The sequence below is a fragment of the Cynocephalus volans genome, chromosome 10, assembly GCF_027409185.1.
Source record: "Cynocephalus volans isolate mCynVol1 chromosome 10, mCynVol1.pri, whole genome shotgun sequence".
In the NCBI taxonomy this organism is placed as follows: domain Eukaryota; kingdom Metazoa; phylum Chordata; class Mammalia; order Dermoptera; family Cynocephalidae; genus Cynocephalus; species Cynocephalus volans.
In genome coordinates, this window is record NC_084469.1 from 2,449,453 (window position 1) to 2,466,999 (window position 17,547).

Genomic DNA, 17,547 nt, shown 5'->3' on the forward strand with positions numbered 1-17,547 from the left:
GACCGCGGAGAGCATGCTACTCTGGGGGAAGAACATCTCGATGGGAAGCCCGGGATTAATCCACCCTCGCTGGGCCAGGGTTCCAGCCGAACCTCACAGACGGTGGGCGGGAGTGCGGGTGGCGGCGGCGCATGCGCGCCCGGCAGGGCCGGCTCCGCCCCGCGCGCTCTATTTAGTCCCACAATCCCTCTGTGTCGCACCAGAACTGTCGTCTCGTTGGGAGGCTGCGGGGGTTGGGCATGGCGGCTGCGGCGGTGGCGGCGGCGGCGGCGGCGGCCGCGGCTGCATCCCTTCAGGTGCTGGAGATGGAGAGCATGGAAACGGCCGCCGCCGGCTCGGCCGGGCTGGCCGCCGAAGTCCGAGGCAGCGGCACGGTGGACTTCGGGCCCGGGCCTGGGATCTCTGCAATGGAGGCGAGCGGGGGCGATCCGGGCCCAGAGGCCGAGGATTTCGAGTGCAGCTCTCACTGCTCGGAGCTGTCCTGGCGGCAGAACGAGCAGCGGCGCCAGGGCCTCTTCTGCGACATTACCCTGTGTTTCGGCGGGGCGGGAGGCCGTGAGTTCCGGGCCCACCGCTCGGTGTTGGCCGCTGCCACCGAGTACTTCACGCCCCTGCTCTCGGGCCAGTTTTCCGAGTCTCGCTCGGGCCGGGTGGAGATGCGCAAGTGGAGCTCCGAGCCGGGGCCCGAGCCCGACACGGTGGAAGCCGTTATCGAGTACATGTACACCGGGCGCATCCGCGTCAGCACGGGCAGCGTGCACGAGGTGCTGGAGCTGGCCGACAGGTAGGCGAGGGGGGCCGGGTCGCGGAGGAGGGAGATGCTCGCCCACCGCCCGTCCCACGCTCACTGTGGGCAGCCGCTGCGCGGGAACGGAGGCTGCAGCTGCGAGTCCGGCGAGGGCGCCCTGCACCCAGGGAGCTCAGATTCTACATGGGGGGACAAGGGCAGTGAAAAGGAAAGGCAGTATGTGATACGTGCTGTGCTCACATTCAGGAGTAAAGAAGAGTGGTTGAATAGAGGGAAGACTTTTCTGGAGACGTAACATTTAAACCGACTTCCGAATGGCGAGAAAGAACTGGCCGTGCAAAGATGGGGGATGAACGTTCCAGGCAGGCAGCACAGAGGCCCTCTGGCAGGATCCAGTTTGGCTTAGAGAAGGAACTTAAAAAAAGAAAAAAGAAAAAAAAAAAAAATCCAGTGAGGCTGAATCTATTGGGTGAAGGAGAGAAGGGTGTGTGACAGGTGTTGGAATAAGCGAGTTTGGACTTCACTGTGAGTGCGGTGAGAAGCTGGGTAAAGAAATGATCTGATTTAAATACTTTAAAAATATTCTGCTACTGTGGAAAACGAATTGTAGGGAACAGGAATGGGTGCTTCAAAACTGGTTAGGAGGCAGGTGAATGCCATGTACAGAGATGGGGAGGAGTCTCTTTTGCCAATATCATATTACATATCCGTTATTTTAACAAATATCTGTTGAACACCTATTATGGGTTAGATCAGACTCTGGGTTCCAAGGTGCTGGGGATTTAGCAGTAAACAAAGCAGACAAAAGTCCCTTTCCTCATCGCACTTAGGTTGGTAGACGGACAGTAAATAAGTCAAATGTATAGCCTGTTGGATGATTGTTATAGCTATGATGAAAAATGAAGCATGCTGGGGGGCATGCAGAAAGTGCTGATGGAGAGGGACTGTTTTTTTAAATTGGGTGGATAGAGAATGCCTCCTGAAGAAGACATTTTGCAAAGAACGGAAGGAGGCAAGGTAGAGTGTTTCAGGTAGCAGACACAGGTCCAAAGAAAGGCCCTGAGGTGGAGCTTGCTTGGATGTTAGAGAATAGCAGGGGGGCCAGTGTGGCTGGATCAAAGGGATGCGGGGTGAGAAGAGCAGGAGAAGCCTCAGGACAGTAATGGGGATGGATCCAGATCTCACAGGGCCTTGTTGGCCTGTGGTCTTGAGCATTTACTCTGAATGAGATGGGAAGGTTTGAGGCAGAGGAATGATGCAGTGTGATTTGATGAATTCTGCTGTGTTGAAAAAAGGGTGGAGCAATGCCCAGCAAGGGCAGAAGGAGAGAGACGAGTGTAGGAGGTTGTTGGCAGTGGTGATAGAAGCTTGAATTGAGGAGGGAAAAGTGAAGGTGATGAGAAGTGCTCGGTTCTAGATATATTTTGGAGGTAGAGGAGAGTTTGCTGATGGATTTGATGTGGGGGGTAAGGGAAAGGACTGCTAGTTTTTTGACTCAAGCAATTGGAAAGATATAGTTATTAAGATGTGAAAGATTGCAGAAGAGCAAGTTTGGGAGGAAGATCAGAAGTTTGGTTTTGGTCAAGGAGATGCCTGGGTAGGTGGGTTGGATATAAGAGCATTGGGAGCTAGAGATACAGATTGGGAGGAAATTAGCATATAGATGGTAATTAAAGCCATGGGACTGGATAAAATTACTTAGGGGGTGTAGATAGAAAAGGGACAGGGGGGAGAGGGCAGGCGGGACTGAGCCCTGGGGTTCTCTAGAATGTTAAAGAGGAGCCAGCAAAGAAAACTCATCTCATGGAAGCCTAGAAAAGAAGGTTATCAAGTAGGGAGTAGCGATTGTGTCAACTCTACCATCCCATACGTGATCACTGGAGCTCCGTCATGGCGTTGACAAGAGCCAGTTAAGTCTTGCTATAAAGGATCAGAAAAATGGTGCACATGTGCAAATGTTTGGAGAGGGGTAGAGTTCAAGGGAAGTTTATCTCTCCCCACCCCCCCAACCAAGATAGGAGACATATTTGTGTGCTGATGAAAATGATTCGGGCTGGCCAGCTAGCAGCATTATAACACCAAGATCAGGGGTTCAGATCCCTGTACTGGCCAGCTGCCAAAAACAAAAAAAAAGAAAATGATTCAGTGGAAAAGGAGAAATTGATGTTACAGGAGCAGGGGAATAATTGTAGGAATAAAGTACTTGAAACCATGAGGGATATAGAATCCATATTAAATTGAAGAGAAGGGCTGTCCAGTTAGCTGAGTTGGTTAGAGCGTGGTGTTGATAACACCAAAGTCAAGGGTATGGATCCCCAACCAAAAAAAAAATTAAATTGAAGAGATTAGACTGGGAAGGCACTGAGTGTAGGGTACAGCTGCAGGCAGATTGGGTGGTGGGAAGATGAAGTTCCTGCCCAATTGTTTCTGTTTTCTCAGAGTATTAGGCTGTGTCATCAATTAGAAGGTGGAGTGGAATGGGTATAGGTCTGAGGGAGGGAGGTTTGTTGCATGAAAATGGATAGAGAAGGGTTATTGCACTGACTCAAGCTGTGTTTGCTTTTGTCATGTAATCTTGTGCTTTTCAGATTTGCCCCTGCTTTATTGGGGAGATAGGGGTGAGGAGAGGAGAGGGTACTACAGGCAACTTAAAACTTCTAACTTCTCTTCATCTGACAGCTGCTGAGCAGCTGCCTTGTGCCGGGCACTGTTCTAAGCACCCTGTGATCATCACATGTAATCTTGCCATCATCTCTGAGGCAGGTTCTCTCCTCCTTCCATCTAAATATACTCTGTCTGTTGGTGATCTTGCTGTTGGGAAAATATAGGAAAATGGTCAGGGCCCTGCAGATGTTCAGAATCTTGCTGAGCATTTGGTGTAAATATGCACATGCACCCAGGTGTTCCTTGGTTATTGTCTAATGTAATCGTGCATATGCACCTAGGTGTCCTGGGTTATGGACTTAAGTATAAAGGATGAGTGGCTCTGATCCATGGCAGCCCCCCACCCCTGGGATGCACTGGGGGGGGGTGGTCATAGGGAGGCCACTACTGCTGCTACAGGCTGTTGCTGCAAGTTGCTGCTGCCAGTGCCCCCAGGACCTTCTGCAAGTCTGCCACCACCGCCAGACCTGTATGCTGCTGCTGACATTGCTGAGGACTGAGCTCATGTCATCTGCCAATGGTTGCTGGGATCTTTCCCATTTACCTAGTGTGGACCTGCGTGTGAGGGGTCTGGGGACCCAGTCTGTACAATGGGTTTGAAGGGTCTGAGCCCTAGCTCTGACAATATAAATGGAAACTTAGTTCCATTACAATAATGAAACATTTTGGCTTTAGTTATGATTTGCCTTACTTAGCAACTGGCAGTCATGTAGCTTTACACATGCCTACTTTGCAAGACACTATAAGGATCAAAAATAATAGGATGCGCCCAGCACAATGCCCCTCATGTGGCAGATGACTAGTATATGATAGCTATTGTTTTTGTAGAGCAGTGCTTCCAAACACCTGTCTCAAGGAATATGTGTCAGAATTACCTGGAGTGCCTGCCAGAAATAGGAGCTCAGGGCAGCTTGCAAATTAGGTGACCCTGGCACCCAGACATGTTTGGGAGCCCTTAGAGTCCTAAGCACTTCACCTTCTCTTTATTTTATCTCTAAGATGTTGTGTGTCTTTAAGAGGTTTAAGAGAGCCTGTCTTCGTCATCTTTATTATCATAGTTAAGGTAGTTATTAAGCACAATAACCATATTAACAAATGGTTACTGAATTGAGAGAGGCCTGGACTGATGAAGTCATACTTTCATTGTTTAAGGTTCTTCTTAGGGCCGAACCCGTGGCGCACTTGGTAGAGTGCTGCGCTGGCAACGTGGCGACGCTCCCGCCGCGGGTTTGGATCCTATATAGGACTGACCGGTGTGTTCCGGTCACGAAAAAACGACAAAAAAAAAAAAAAAAAAAAGGTTCTTCTTAGTTCTGGGGACTTAATTTTTTTAAATCAGTGGTCTCAAATTGGCCACCCTTGGGCTGAATGCTTTCAGATTTACGGATTTGGCTGAAAGTACTGTGGGTTTTTGTTTTTGTTTTAATTTTAAATTAATTTAGGTGGGCAGACAATGTCTAGTCAGCTGTATGCAAAACCACTTTCTTTTGTTTTTTAACCGAGGCTGTCCTACACATGTGTTTTTTGTTTTTTTTTTTTAAAGATGACTGGTAAGGGGATCTTAACCCTTGACTTGGTGTTGTCAGCACCACGCTCTCCCAAGTGAGCCACGGGCCGGCCCTCTACACATGTGTTTTTGTTGTTTTTGTTTTGTTTCTGGCTTCTTCAGATATTTGAGTTTGCCCTTCCATCCCTGCTTTAATGAGAATCCAGCTCAGGGCAAAGCCCCTGAACACCCATGCCTTCTGGCTGCCCAGGGAGAAAGCTCTGGTGAAGAGGAGATTAAAACCTCTGACACAAAGCCTAGACTGTGTTGCTTCCGATATCTGACCAAACAGAGCCTCCAGGAAGTCATGGTTCCTGCCTGGCTGTTACTTGTACCATATACAGTTGACCTCTTCACTGAAATCCTCCCTCATTTAAGAAGAGGCTGGTGACTGGCAAAGAATTAGCAAAGGATGGCAGAGACAAGATTGGATTGGGCTTTGCCTCTGCCAGGGACAAATTAAAGTGAAAATAAAGTATGAGACTATTGTATTTCATTGAAGGATATATTCTAGAACACCTTACGTGATTAAAAACTCCATTTTATATTTCTTCTTTTGTTTTGTTTTCTGGCAGCTGGCCAGTACAGGGATCTGAACCCCTAACCTTGGTATTATCAGTACCACGCTCTAACCAACTGAGCTAACTGGCCAGCCCCAAAACTCCATTTTGTATATAAATACATATATATAACAAGTATAATATGTAATTATATGTAAACTATATAATGTAAATAATATTTAAAACATATTTTATATATAAAGATGACTTTTGTATATGCTTTTAAATATACTTTTTCCAGCACAGTATATTCTAATTTGGAGGGGTTTTCCTTTTTTCAAATGTTGGTACATAAAGTGAGATTAACCTTACCATTTCAATTTGTATAATTCAGATGCTCTCAAAATGCAACTGCAGAGCATATGTACCTTTGAAAATTAATCTTTTCTCTTTTTCTTGATTTTAGGTTCCTGTTAATTCGTTTAAAAGAATTTTGTGGAGAATTTCTCAAGAAAAAGCTTCATCTCTCAAATTGTGTGGCCATTCATAGCTTAGCTCACATGTACACCCTGAGCCAACTTGCTCTGAAAGCTGCTGATATGATACGGAGGAATTTTCACAAAGTAATTCAGGATGAAGAATTTTATACTTTACCTTTCCATCTCATTCGAGACTGGCTTTCAGACTTGGAAATTACGGTTGATTCTGAAGAGGTTCTCTTTGAAACTGTTTTGAAGTGGGTTCAGAGAAATGCTGAAGAGAGAGAGAGATACTTTGAAGAACTTTTTAAATTGCTCAGGTTGTCCCAGATGAAACCTACCTACCTTACTCGGCATGTCAAGCCAGAGAGGCTGGTGGCTAATAATGAAGTCTGTGTCAAGTTAGTGGCCGATGCTGTGGAGAGGCATGCTCTGAGAGCTGAGAATATACAGTCTGGTACTCTTCAGCATCCTGCTTCTCATGTCTCGTTATTACCTCGCTATGGGCAAAACATGGACGTGATCATGGTTATTGGAGGCGTTTCAGAAGGAGGGGACTATTTAAGTGAATGTGTGGGATATTTTGTTGATGAGGACAGATGGGTAAACCTGCCCCATATTCATAATCACCTTGATGGACATGCTGTTGCAGTAACAGAATCCTACGTATATGTTGCTGGGTCAATGGAACCAGGGTTTGCTAAAACTGTAGAAAAGTATAACCCAAATTTGAATACTTGGGAACATGTTTGTAGTCTGATGACAAGAAAGCATTCTTTTGGGCTAACAGAAGTCAAAGGGAAGCTCTATAGCATTGGAGGACATGGTAACTTTAGTCCTGGCTTTAAAGATGTGACTGTTTATAATCCCGAGCTTGATAAATGGCACAACTTGGAATCAGCACCAAAGATTCTTCGAGATGTTAAAGCACTAGCCATCGAAGACCGGTTTCTGTACATTGCTGCCCGCACTCCTGTGGACCGGGACACTGAAGATGGATTAAAGGCTGTCATTACTTGCTATGATACAGAGACTCGACAGTGGCAAGATGTGGAATCTTTGCCTCTTATTGACAATTATTGCTTTTTCCAAATGTCTGTGGTCAATTCAAACTTTTATCAGACAGCGTCATGCTGCCCTAAGACTTATACTTTAGAAAATGAAGAGGCAGTAAGAAAAATTGCCAGCCAAGTGTCTGATGAGATCCTTGAAAGCTTGCCTCCAGAAGTCCTAAGCATTGAAGGAGCCGCCATTTGCTATTACAAAGATGACGTCTTCATTATTGGAGGCTGGAAAAACAGTGATGACATTGACAAACAGTATCGGAAAGAAGCCTACCGATATTGTGCTGAGAGAAAGAGGTGGATGCTTCTTCCTCCCATGCCACAGCCTCGTTGTAGAGCCACTGCTTGTCACGTGAGGATCCCATACCGGTACTTGCATGGCACACAGAGATATCCTATGCCTCAAAACCTAATGTGGCAGAAAGACCGCATCAGACAGATGCAAGAAATACATCGGCATGCACTAAACATGCGGCGAGTGCCAAGCTCTCAGATTGAATGCTAGGTTCTCTGATAACGTGTAGCTTAAACTGTTATATGTGTTACGTGAAGCTGAAGGTAACCGGACTGTTACTTGGAAAAGTATGTCGATAACTTATATTCTACCTGAACTGATTATTTCCCCATATAAGGGAAGTGTAGTTAAAAACTGAAGAATGGGAAGCTCAGTTCAATACGTGGTGATTTTTGTTAGCTTGCAATCTTTATCTCTTTTGTGTGTATGTGCTAGCTAGATAAGATCGTATTAAAGACAAGTGGAAAAATCAGGTGTAGTTATTTGGCTGTATTTCTGCCAACAAGTTATAACTCCTTTGTCTTTGGGACTTATGTTTTAAACATGCTTTAAGCACCGATTTTATTTGCACATTTACTTTTATATTCTTTTTTTCTGGGATGGTTGGTTTTGACAAGATGAGAATTTATGCATAGCCATCATCTGCAGGAGGTATGGGCAATAGTGAGACCGAAATTTGAAGAAAAAAGCACAACATTTCAGCAAGATGATTTCATAATGTTTGCATTGATATTTTGTGTTTATCTGGAAATGCTGTTTTGTTCATTTTTTAAAAATATTTTTCATTTCTTTAGCAGCTGTTTTGTAGACTTCAAGTCATTGCTCTGAGATGATGGTAGTTGGCAAAAGTATTGATCTTTAACCGATTGATTGATACAGAGTAAGTTACGTATATGAAATTTATTTCTCTACGAAGAAAAGTATTAGTTTAGACAGAGAAATCAAAGGCATTTAAAAAATTAAAAACACTTTGTCCAGGAGTTGCAGGCTTATTTGAGGATATGTTAATGAGTATAAATAATGCCTATGACAATCGACACTCAATGCCTTCAATTTTAATTTTTGCCCTAATGCATGTTGTATAGAATCTTCATCATTCCTTTCTACAGGAGGTTTTTTCCAAAATGGGAAGGAAGTAACAATTTAGAGAAATGTAGCTACAGAGAAGCCCTATTATTTCTGGCCCTGATTGTTATAATAATGATTTATCCAGTTGTCCTAGACTTTTATTGGAACTTTGCCTGAGCCTAGAATACCAAATTTGGGTGCATAACTTTAGCTCTTAAAGATTTATCACTGCAGTTATCTTTTATTTACTTTTATGCATTCTTCTGATTCTCTTACACACTCCCGAGCTTTATACAAGTTAGCACTCAGTTTCTCTTTTAGCGCTCATTTAACATAAGGGACTCCTGTTCTAATGGTTTGCAGAGTGGGACCAGTATATTTTTCTTGTTTAAGGAATGTCTACATTCTTAGAAATTCTGGAATACCAGGGCCGGCCCATGGCTCACTTGGGAGAGTGTGGTGCTGATAGCACCAAGGCCACGGGTTCGGATCCCTATATAGGGATGGCCGGTTAGCTCACTTGGGAGAGCGTGGTGCTGACAACACCAAGTCAAGGGTTAAGATCCCCTTACCGGTCATCTTTAAAAAAATAAAAAAGAAAGAAAGAAATTCTGGAATACCATTCTAGAAGTCAAATTCCAAGCATGGTGGTTTTTTTTTCCCTTTATCCATTGTAGTTAACCTTATTAGTTGTGAGATCAAACATCAGAAGAAAAAAGCACAACCAGAAATTTTGGCTATTTGCTGCGAGACTTAATGTTTCAGCCCTTGGGCTCTATGTTAAGAACTTTCCTGAAATTTCTGAATTAGTATCCCTGCCTAGGATAAGAGTTTTTAATACATGTGTTGGAAATCTTTAAAACCTTTTAATTTAGGGGCTGGCCAGTTAGCTCAGTTGGTTAGAGCACAGCCTAACACCAAGGTCAAGGGTTCACATCCCCATACCGGCCAGCCACCAAAAAAAAAAAACCCAACCTTTAATTTAGGGGTATGGGAAACTGTAAGCCTATTTCTACATAAGGTGTATTATCCTACCCCACAACTACCTTTTTCTCAATTTCCATTTCTTTGTAGTTATTTTTTATAAAAGCCATTTGGATTCTGAGAAGCACTAATTCTTAGTTGTGAGAGGTCTATGCAAGTAAGACAGAATCATTGAATGAAACTCGTTGAAGTTCTCATTTCTCTCCAATAGACTGTGCTAGCAATCTTCCATTTCTTAGTTGTGTTGAAATTATTTAGCATCTCACTAGGATGCCAGTTTTTCTCCAGAAAGGTGTGATGTGTTTTGTTTTTGTTTTTTGGTCTCAGTTGTCTTCTGAGACAATCATTACCAAGTTATTTGTAGGGTTGTTTTTTTTTTTTCACATGATGTGCCAGAAATGATAAGATTTAGGTATAATCTGGTTTTAAAAACTTGATTGAAACTGTTGTTTTTTAACTTAGCAGGCAGCCTAGGCCATGGCTGAAAAGAAGGGGTAAGTCCTTCATTGCATGATAATGTGTGCAGGTTTTCCTGACTACTGAATTTCTAACTTTTATATTTGAATTCACCTGTGTGATTTCACATCAGTAACTTGTGTTTCTGAAATTTCCTAACTAACTGGTTAATAAGGAAAGAAACCAGATTTGCTTAAATCTGTTCAAGGCTGACATTCTGAAATTCTAAACTGGAAATAACTTCCCTGAGTATTTGGAAAGGTTCTAAAGATTGTATTTGGTAATGTAAACAGTTAAAAACATGGCTTTAAAAAAACAGCTTAATATGTATTCAAGTAGACCTTTGTTTTGTTGCTTTTGTTTTCATTTGGTGGAAGGGAAAGAGAGGAACTGATTATACCGAAAAGTAGTAACTACAAATAACTTTGAGGCCACTTGTATCTTAGAGTGGGTATCTTTTAACTTTATCTATCCTACCATGGTTTAAAAAAAAATCAGCGACATATATTGAGAATGTCAGTCATGAGCTTAGTGTTTAAGTAATATATCTCACTTGCAGGTGTTTGCATGATTAGTCTTGCGTATCTTGATATTCAGTTTTGCTCTGCTGTGCCAGTTCAAGAGTATCCTTTTTGCCAAAAAGTTTTAAAATTCATTGACATCAGTTTTATTTTGATTACCTGATTTTGTATAGTATTTCTGGGACCAAAAAATTCAAAAATACTGACCTTTTTATTATAGAACAGAAGCTTGAAACTAGAAACGTAGTGTTTATGGAAAATTTGTGTTTTTTGTTTTTTAAACCTTTTAGGCTGCTGGTAAGGCAGTTTCTAGGGCACACATTTTTCCTCTCTTGACTAGCATAGCATGTGGTATGTTACAAATACTTCATTTTCTGCTTCATAATTCTAATATCAACACAACGCTATAAGTAGACAGGTGAGCTGACTTGCTTTTTTTAGTTACGTGGTCTAATCAAGCATAACTAAAGGGACTTTTTTTGTGTTTTCCACAAATTGAGCTTAAATAAAAAGGGTATATTGGCCACATTTCATGCGTTTGCAAGTGTACAGTATTGTGAAGCAACTATTCTGCCTACATTAGAAAAATAGGATGCTTTAACTGTAGAATATTTGAGAAACAATTCCGTCTCTCCTTAACTGTCAAATATTTTGGCACGGTTCATCACTCCAGTTTGTTGCTTTCTTGAGAATAGTCCATTTTTTGTTTTGTTATGCTTACATTATAACATCTGTTCTGGTCATTGGAAATGAAACAGCTCATAGGTGAGTGATGTAATACAATAACAGTAACAATATAGTAGTCATTTTGCTTCAAGGAACTTAATAAAGTAGCCAAATTACTACTCTTTGTCGACCTTTGTAGGGCTTTTGCCTTACTCTGTATGACCATAACTGCGAATGTCTTACATTGAAGCACATACGATAGAGCACTTGTTAACTTAGTCCTCCTGCATAATGCACTTGTGAAAAGTAGTGCTTGCTAGATGTTTGAAGATGTTATGATCCATGTGATAGGGCTTGTTATTTGTAAAATAAATATTTAGAGTTGATACAGTGAGTTTTTTGGGCTAGCAGTATCCAAGCTGCTACTCTACTGAAAATGTAACTTGACTATCTCCCTTTAAGTCAGAAGAGATGTAGTATTTAGAACACTTTGAGACACTACGTTGTAAAAACAAGGCTTGTTTTATGTTCCTGAATTTATCTTGTTCTGTGTTAAAGCCACTAATGGTCTCAATGTAAGTTTTAAGTAAACATATTTCCTTAGAACTGGTTTGTACTGTGATTTTTTTCTTCTTTAATTATGCCCTACCAAATGTAATTGCCTGTTTTCCTTCCCTCCTACTTCCTCATTCATTCAACGCTTGGCCCCCTTAAGTTGAACATTTTCCAGTACTCTGACTAGTTTAAACACTGCATTTATTTAAAAAAAGAATTCTTATTGCTTAGACTTTTTATTAGCTAAACGAAGAGGCTCATACAGGTAAGGTACTTGTGGAAGCAGAATACTTTACTTCATCTCGCAGTGCTAATCCAGTGAAGTTGTCCCGTCTAGCTGCATATTCCCCTATGTTGGCCAGCCCTGGTACCACACAGCAGCTCAGCGCACTACGGTATATACTCATGTCATGAGCATCATACCACTCGTCGGTCTTTTCATCATAGCATTCAACATTAAAGGTGGTGGTAAAGCCATTGAAGCCACCCACCACAAACAAGAGATCGTCCACCACCTCGATGCCAAAATTGCTACGAGGATTAAACATAGTGGGGATTGTGCGCCAAGTATTGGCCACTGGGCTGTAGGCTTCTGCACTCCTGAGACGATTGGTTCCATCAAAGCCGCCCACCTGTGGATAGCAAAAGAAACACGGCTGACTGCTAACCATTGCTCCTGTTCACTGAGGAAGCCTTGTGGGAAGGAAACGATTTCATATAACTTCCACGAAAAAAGGCCTTTAAGGGCCGGCCCCGTGGCTCACTCGGGAGAGTGTGGTGCTGGTAGCACCGAGGCCACGGGTTCGGATTCTGTATAGGGATGGCCGGTGCGCTCACTGGCTGGGCGTGGTGCAGACCACACCTTGCTAGGGGTTGCGATCCCCTTACTGGTCAAAAAAAAGAAAAAAGGCCTTTAAAATGCTTACCAATGGTAGCGGAAACCTGTTTGCTAATAGAAAATCTAGGGAGTATTGTTTTTGTTGTGGTACAAGATAAACTTACAGCATATACATGTTCTCCGTAAGCAATTACACCTATTCCACTCCTCCTGCTTCTCATGGGTGCTATGACTGTCCACTGATTACTTTCAGTGTTGTACACTTCTGCTGTAAAGAGGCATTCATTTCCATTAAACCCACCACATATGTAGACCTGTTTGAAGAGAATTGCAAGATTATTAAGATTGTTACTTCTGGGTAGTAGGAAGAAAGGATAATATGTGTCGCAGGGGGTCGTTTTTAATGCCAGTCTGTACAGTTTGAACTTTTTTCCATATGTGTTGCATTGCTTTTTAATAAGTAAAATAAGAGATAGCTACACATAGCCACTTAGTTTTTTTTTTTTTTTGGCGGCTGGCCAGTACAGGGAGGCAAACCCTTGCTGTTGGTGTTGTAACACTTCACTCTGACCAGCTGAGCTAAGTGGCCAGCCCCTCAGTCATTTGAGGAACAAGCGAGGCCTTGTTCTTTGCTTCCACATTCCCCCGCCCTGGTCCTGTACCTTTCCATAGAGTGTTGTGGCGCTTGCGTCACTCCTCTGCTCGTGCATGGGGGCGATGAGTGTCCATTGATTGGTCTCTGGCTCGTAACGTTCAGCAGTGTTGAGACGCACATAGCCATCAAATCCTCCCATGGCATAAATAAAATTGCTGAGGACTGTCACGCTGACGTAGCAACGTCTGGAGTGCATTGGGGCCACCTGGTGCCAAGTTTTCTTGACTGGGTCAAAACGCTTAACACTATTGAAATAGTCTACGCTATCAAACCCCCCAATGATATAAACATAGCCTTTCAAATAGGCTGCCCCATGGTAGGCACGGGGACTCTCTTCCTCACAAGTGACATTCACCCATCTGTCTGCCCGAGCATCATATGCCTCAATGGCATTAGTGGGGCTCCCACCACTCCAGCCACCAATTGCAAATAGGATGGCATAGGGCAGGCGGGGCCTGGTGAGTGGGTTGGTGAAGTCAGAATTAGAGGGTCCATTCATGTTGAGATCATACATGGCCTTTAGGGCATTAATGATGACTGGCTTGCATTCCTCACTGTCTTTTACATAGTCATTCATCTTAACATTGTTCATGAAGTACTCAGCATGCATTAGGGCCAGGCGAACCTAAGAAGGAAATACAGATTATCATCAGATGAGGTGAGGGTGCCTGGGAACCTTATACCCTTAACCCATTTTACAGTCTGCCTTTGAATTGCTAAAAATATGGTTTGTTTTTGAAATGTATGACTCACAGTTTGTTTTTCGAGGTGGTATACATTTGTATGCTGAGAATGAACTAGATAGAAGGCACCTCAAGTGGTCACAGAGTTAGCCCATTCCTTGGGCACTGGGCAGTACTGTTAGACCAGAAAAAGTTGTGGTAATTGTTCAGTAATTAAATATGTAATCTATTAAATTATATAAAGTAATATTAATTAGCACCAACTGGCTACAGTTGTGTGCAATCCTCATGATTTGGCTTGTAGTCCAACTTCTACCTTGGGTGTAGAGAAACTCATGGAATGGAAAAAGGGCGAAATGAAGACCCTTTAGAATTCTTTTGAAGGCCCTCTTCCTTCACTACCAAGGGGAATCTTGGTCAAAGAATATAACTAGGGTAAGGCTGATGAGCTAACAACGGCGTGTGTGGTGCTGATAACACGAAGGTCAAGGGTTTGTATCCCTGTGCCTGCCAGCCTCCAAACAGACAAAAAGAAAATAAAACATGTATAAAGGGAGTAGAAGGAATTATCAATGCCAACAGAAAAGAAAATGCAAATTTCCTGAGAACAGTAGGAGATGCCTTCTATATTAGTGTATGTAAACATAGCCCTGGAATCTGTTGTACATCTGAATGTGTCTTAGGACAATCCCTCTGGGATAAATGAATCAAAAAGTGAACAATTAAGCAGTCACAAATAAACTTGACCTTAGGAAGTAAAACTGAAATGTGCTGCTTCCTATTTTGGGGGTCATGGGAAATCCACTTTAAAATGGCCTCAAATACAGCATCTTCCTGTTTGACGTTGAGCTCATCTTTTCCAATGATGTCCTTAAGTTCAGTGACTGAGAGCTCTAAAAACTCTGCTGAGACTTTCACCATCTCCTCGAAGTTGTGCAGTATGAACATGTAGGCCTTCTGCCTCAGCTCGGGACAGTAGTAGTAGTCTGTGAACTTGCAAATGCCGATACAGTTATCCAAACACAGCTCTGACTTGAGGAACTCGCAGCAACCCCTGACGATACCCATGATGTTAAACTGGTCTGCAGCAGCCAGCAGCTTCTCCACGTTATCCGGTGTGATAGGCACAGTCCGAGTGTATGCATATTCAATAATTAGCTTCATCATATCAGGGGAAATGCCAGGAATGTTGTATACTTTCTTTTCAGTGTTGTTCCAGCCACTTGTAAACAAAGCCCTGAAAAAAGAAAGAAACTAGCAGCCACCGAACCAGTCTCTCCTGTTTGCCATGCCCCCTCCACCCCCTTTACTTCTTAAGGGGAGTTTGGGCATTTTCCAAATAGAGCATGGTGAGTATGTTGGAAGTAAATTGGCCTGAGGAAGTGGGGTGCAGGTTTGTGCTTTATACAGTGGGCAAGAAGAGAACCTTTCCGAGAACTTTGACTATTTGCTTAATCCTCATGATAACTAGGTCTTTTTTCCATTTTGTTGATGGAGAAATTGAGATCTAGAACTGGGAATGAGACCCAGGTCTCTTCTGTCCCCACCCCTTGACATCAAACCCATTGACCTAGCTTAAGGAAATTAAACTTGAGCAAATACACTGTTTAAAAAAGTATCATTCAATCAACACATATCCAGAATCTGATCATTTCTCACCTCTTTTATTGCTACCTCCTGGGTCCAAGCCACCAGCATCTTTTGCCTAGATTATCCAGAGTAACCTCCTAACTGATTTCCCTGCTTCTGCCCTTGACTCCTGCAGAGTTTATAGTTTTTTCCCAGCAGCCAGAGTGATCCTTGTGAAAGTTTACGTTCCTCTTCCACTCAAAACCTTCCGCTGTCTTCCCTTCTTATTCAGAGTAAAATACACAGTCCTTACCAGGGACTACAAAAGCCTCTGAGATCTGGACCACTAATTCCTCTCTGGCCTTATTTCTTCCCACCTTCCTTTCACTCTGTTCCAGCCCTGCCAGCCTCATTGCTGTTCTCTGGACACACCAGAGGTGCTTCCACCTTTGGTCCCTTGTACTTGCCGTTCCCTCTGTCTGGGAGCCTCCTCCAGATCTCTGCATTTCTCACTCCCTCATCCCCTTGAAGTGTTTGCTCAAATGTCATTGTCAGCAAGCCCTTCTCTGACAATCCTGCTTAGAATTGCCATCACCACTTCCTATCTTCCTTTTTTCTTTTTTTCCCCTAGCACTTATGAGGATCTGATGTGTATTTTACCCATTTAATGCCTATTCCCCCTACTAGAAGGTGAGCTTCATGAGAACGGAATGTTTACCTCTTCATTGTTTTCTTTTCAGTACCCAGAATAGTGCCTTTCACAAAATAGGCACTCAATAATTATTGAATTAATAAGTGACTACCATTCCACAATAATTATTTACTGGACTTCTTCTACCTTATAGCTAGGTACTTTTTTTACTTATTTGTTTTTTACAGCCAAGTTTGCAACTATGTACTTTTCTCGGTGTTAAACAAGACAGAGTTCCTGCTCTAATATATTTTTTTCTAAGAAGTTTAAGGGAATATGGGCTTAGAGATCAAATTCTGCCTCTAGAGCAGGGGTCTGAAAACCTATGTATGGCTTCTGAGACAAATTCAGCCCAAATTTGGCCCACCTCTTGCTTTTGTACTGCCCACAAGCGAAGGATGTTTTTGTGGGCTGGCTGGTTAGCTCAGTCTGTTACAGCACGGTGCTGATAATGCCAAGGTCCAGGGTTGGGTCCCTGTCCCAGCCAGCTTCCAAAAAAACAAAAAAGGACATTTTTTTACATTTTTAAATGGTTGGGAAAAATAAAAGACTTTTGTGACACCTGAAGATTACAATAAATTCAAATTTGAGTGTCCATAAATAACTTGACTGGCACACAGCCGTACCCATTCATTTAGTAGTGCCTACGGCTGCTTTCACAGTATAAAGGCAGAGGTGAGCAGTGCAACAGAGACTGCATGACCTGAGAAGCTAAAACTTTACTTTCTGATCTTTTTGTAGATGCTGCTCTAGGGATTAGATGAATGAGAGTTTTTAGCGACAGGTGAGACACATGTATCACATCTTCATTGGAACTGATTATTCCAAAGATTTTCAGCTCATGAAGAAAATGGCCCTTCCACTTCCTAAATTACAATGGTTTTGGCCAAAAACTCCCTTTTTCTTCTAATAAATATTTCCTGGGTACTTTACCCTTATTCCCCTTCCTATCTCTTCAATCCTTGTCGACTTATCATCCTGTTTGAAATTGTCTCTACTGGGATAGGGGGTGGAAGGGGTGCCTCAAGCAGCGTTGCCATCTGGGTTTAAGTAGGAAATCCAGTAGGGGTGTCCAACCTTCCCAAAGGTTGGTTTGGGTGGGATTCAAAGAAGAAAGCACCTGGCCCACCACTAGTTGGTTGAAATCCAGTTGAGAATCAGAGAAAAGAGGCTCTGCCCCTAGCTGTGTGTCTTCAGAAGACAAGGGAGCCAGGCTACAGGAACCCAGAGCTTTGACAGTGTCCCTAAACTTAAGATGGTGGAGTGAGAAACAAAATAGATTAAAAGGTCTCAGAATGAGCCCCATCCTCCCTTTGGCTTAGTTCGGCAACCCTGTTATACCTAAAGTAGGAACTGCAGCTACAGAGGATGTTCTTGTGGGCATTGAACTCAAAGCCATTGACCTTAATGACCACGTCGCAGAGCTTGCCCTCTAGCCTAAGCTCATTGAAGATCTCACAGGTCATCGCACTCATCTTCCTCTCCATGTGAGGCTGGTGGAAACGTGCAGAGGCCGCCGCACTCTCCATTGCCATGGCACCCTGGGACCAGAGGAGGGAGGCTGC

The 17,547-nt window shown here is 43.1% G+C and overlaps 2 protein-coding genes and 1 non-coding gene across 3 annotated transcripts; 1 reads left to right on the forward strand and 2 right to left on the reverse strand.

Moving 5' to 3' along the window:
• Positions 1–239: 239 nt before the first annotated feature.
• Positions 240–7,675, forward strand: KLHL11 (kelch like family member 11). The gene is made up of 2 exons (XM_063112658.1): positions 240–784; positions 5,925–7,675. The coding sequence occupies exons 1-2, from the start codon at positions 240–242 to the stop codon at positions 7,504–7,506; spliced, it is 2,127 nt and encodes a 708-aa protein (XP_062968728.1). The 3' UTR covers positions 7,507–7,675.
• On the reverse strand, positions 5,535–5,609 carry TRNAI-GAU (transfer RNA isoleucine (anticodon GAU)). Its single transcript has one exon. It is a non-coding gene; the product is annotated as a tRNA-Ile (tRNA).
• A 4,128-nt stretch (positions 7,676–11,803) lies between the features above and the next one.
• Positions 11,804–17,517, reverse strand: KLHL10 (kelch like family member 10). Its single transcript, XM_063113133.1, has 5 exons — positions 17,324–17,517; positions 14,470–14,959; positions 13,047–13,664; positions 12,549–12,698; positions 11,804–12,178 (listed from the first exon to the last, which is right to left on the reverse strand). Exons 1-5 carry the CDS (start codon positions 17,515–17,517, stop codon positions 11,804–11,806), a joined length of 1,827 nt encoding a protein of 608 aa, XP_062969203.1.
• Positions 17,518–17,547: the final 30 nt, after the last annotated feature.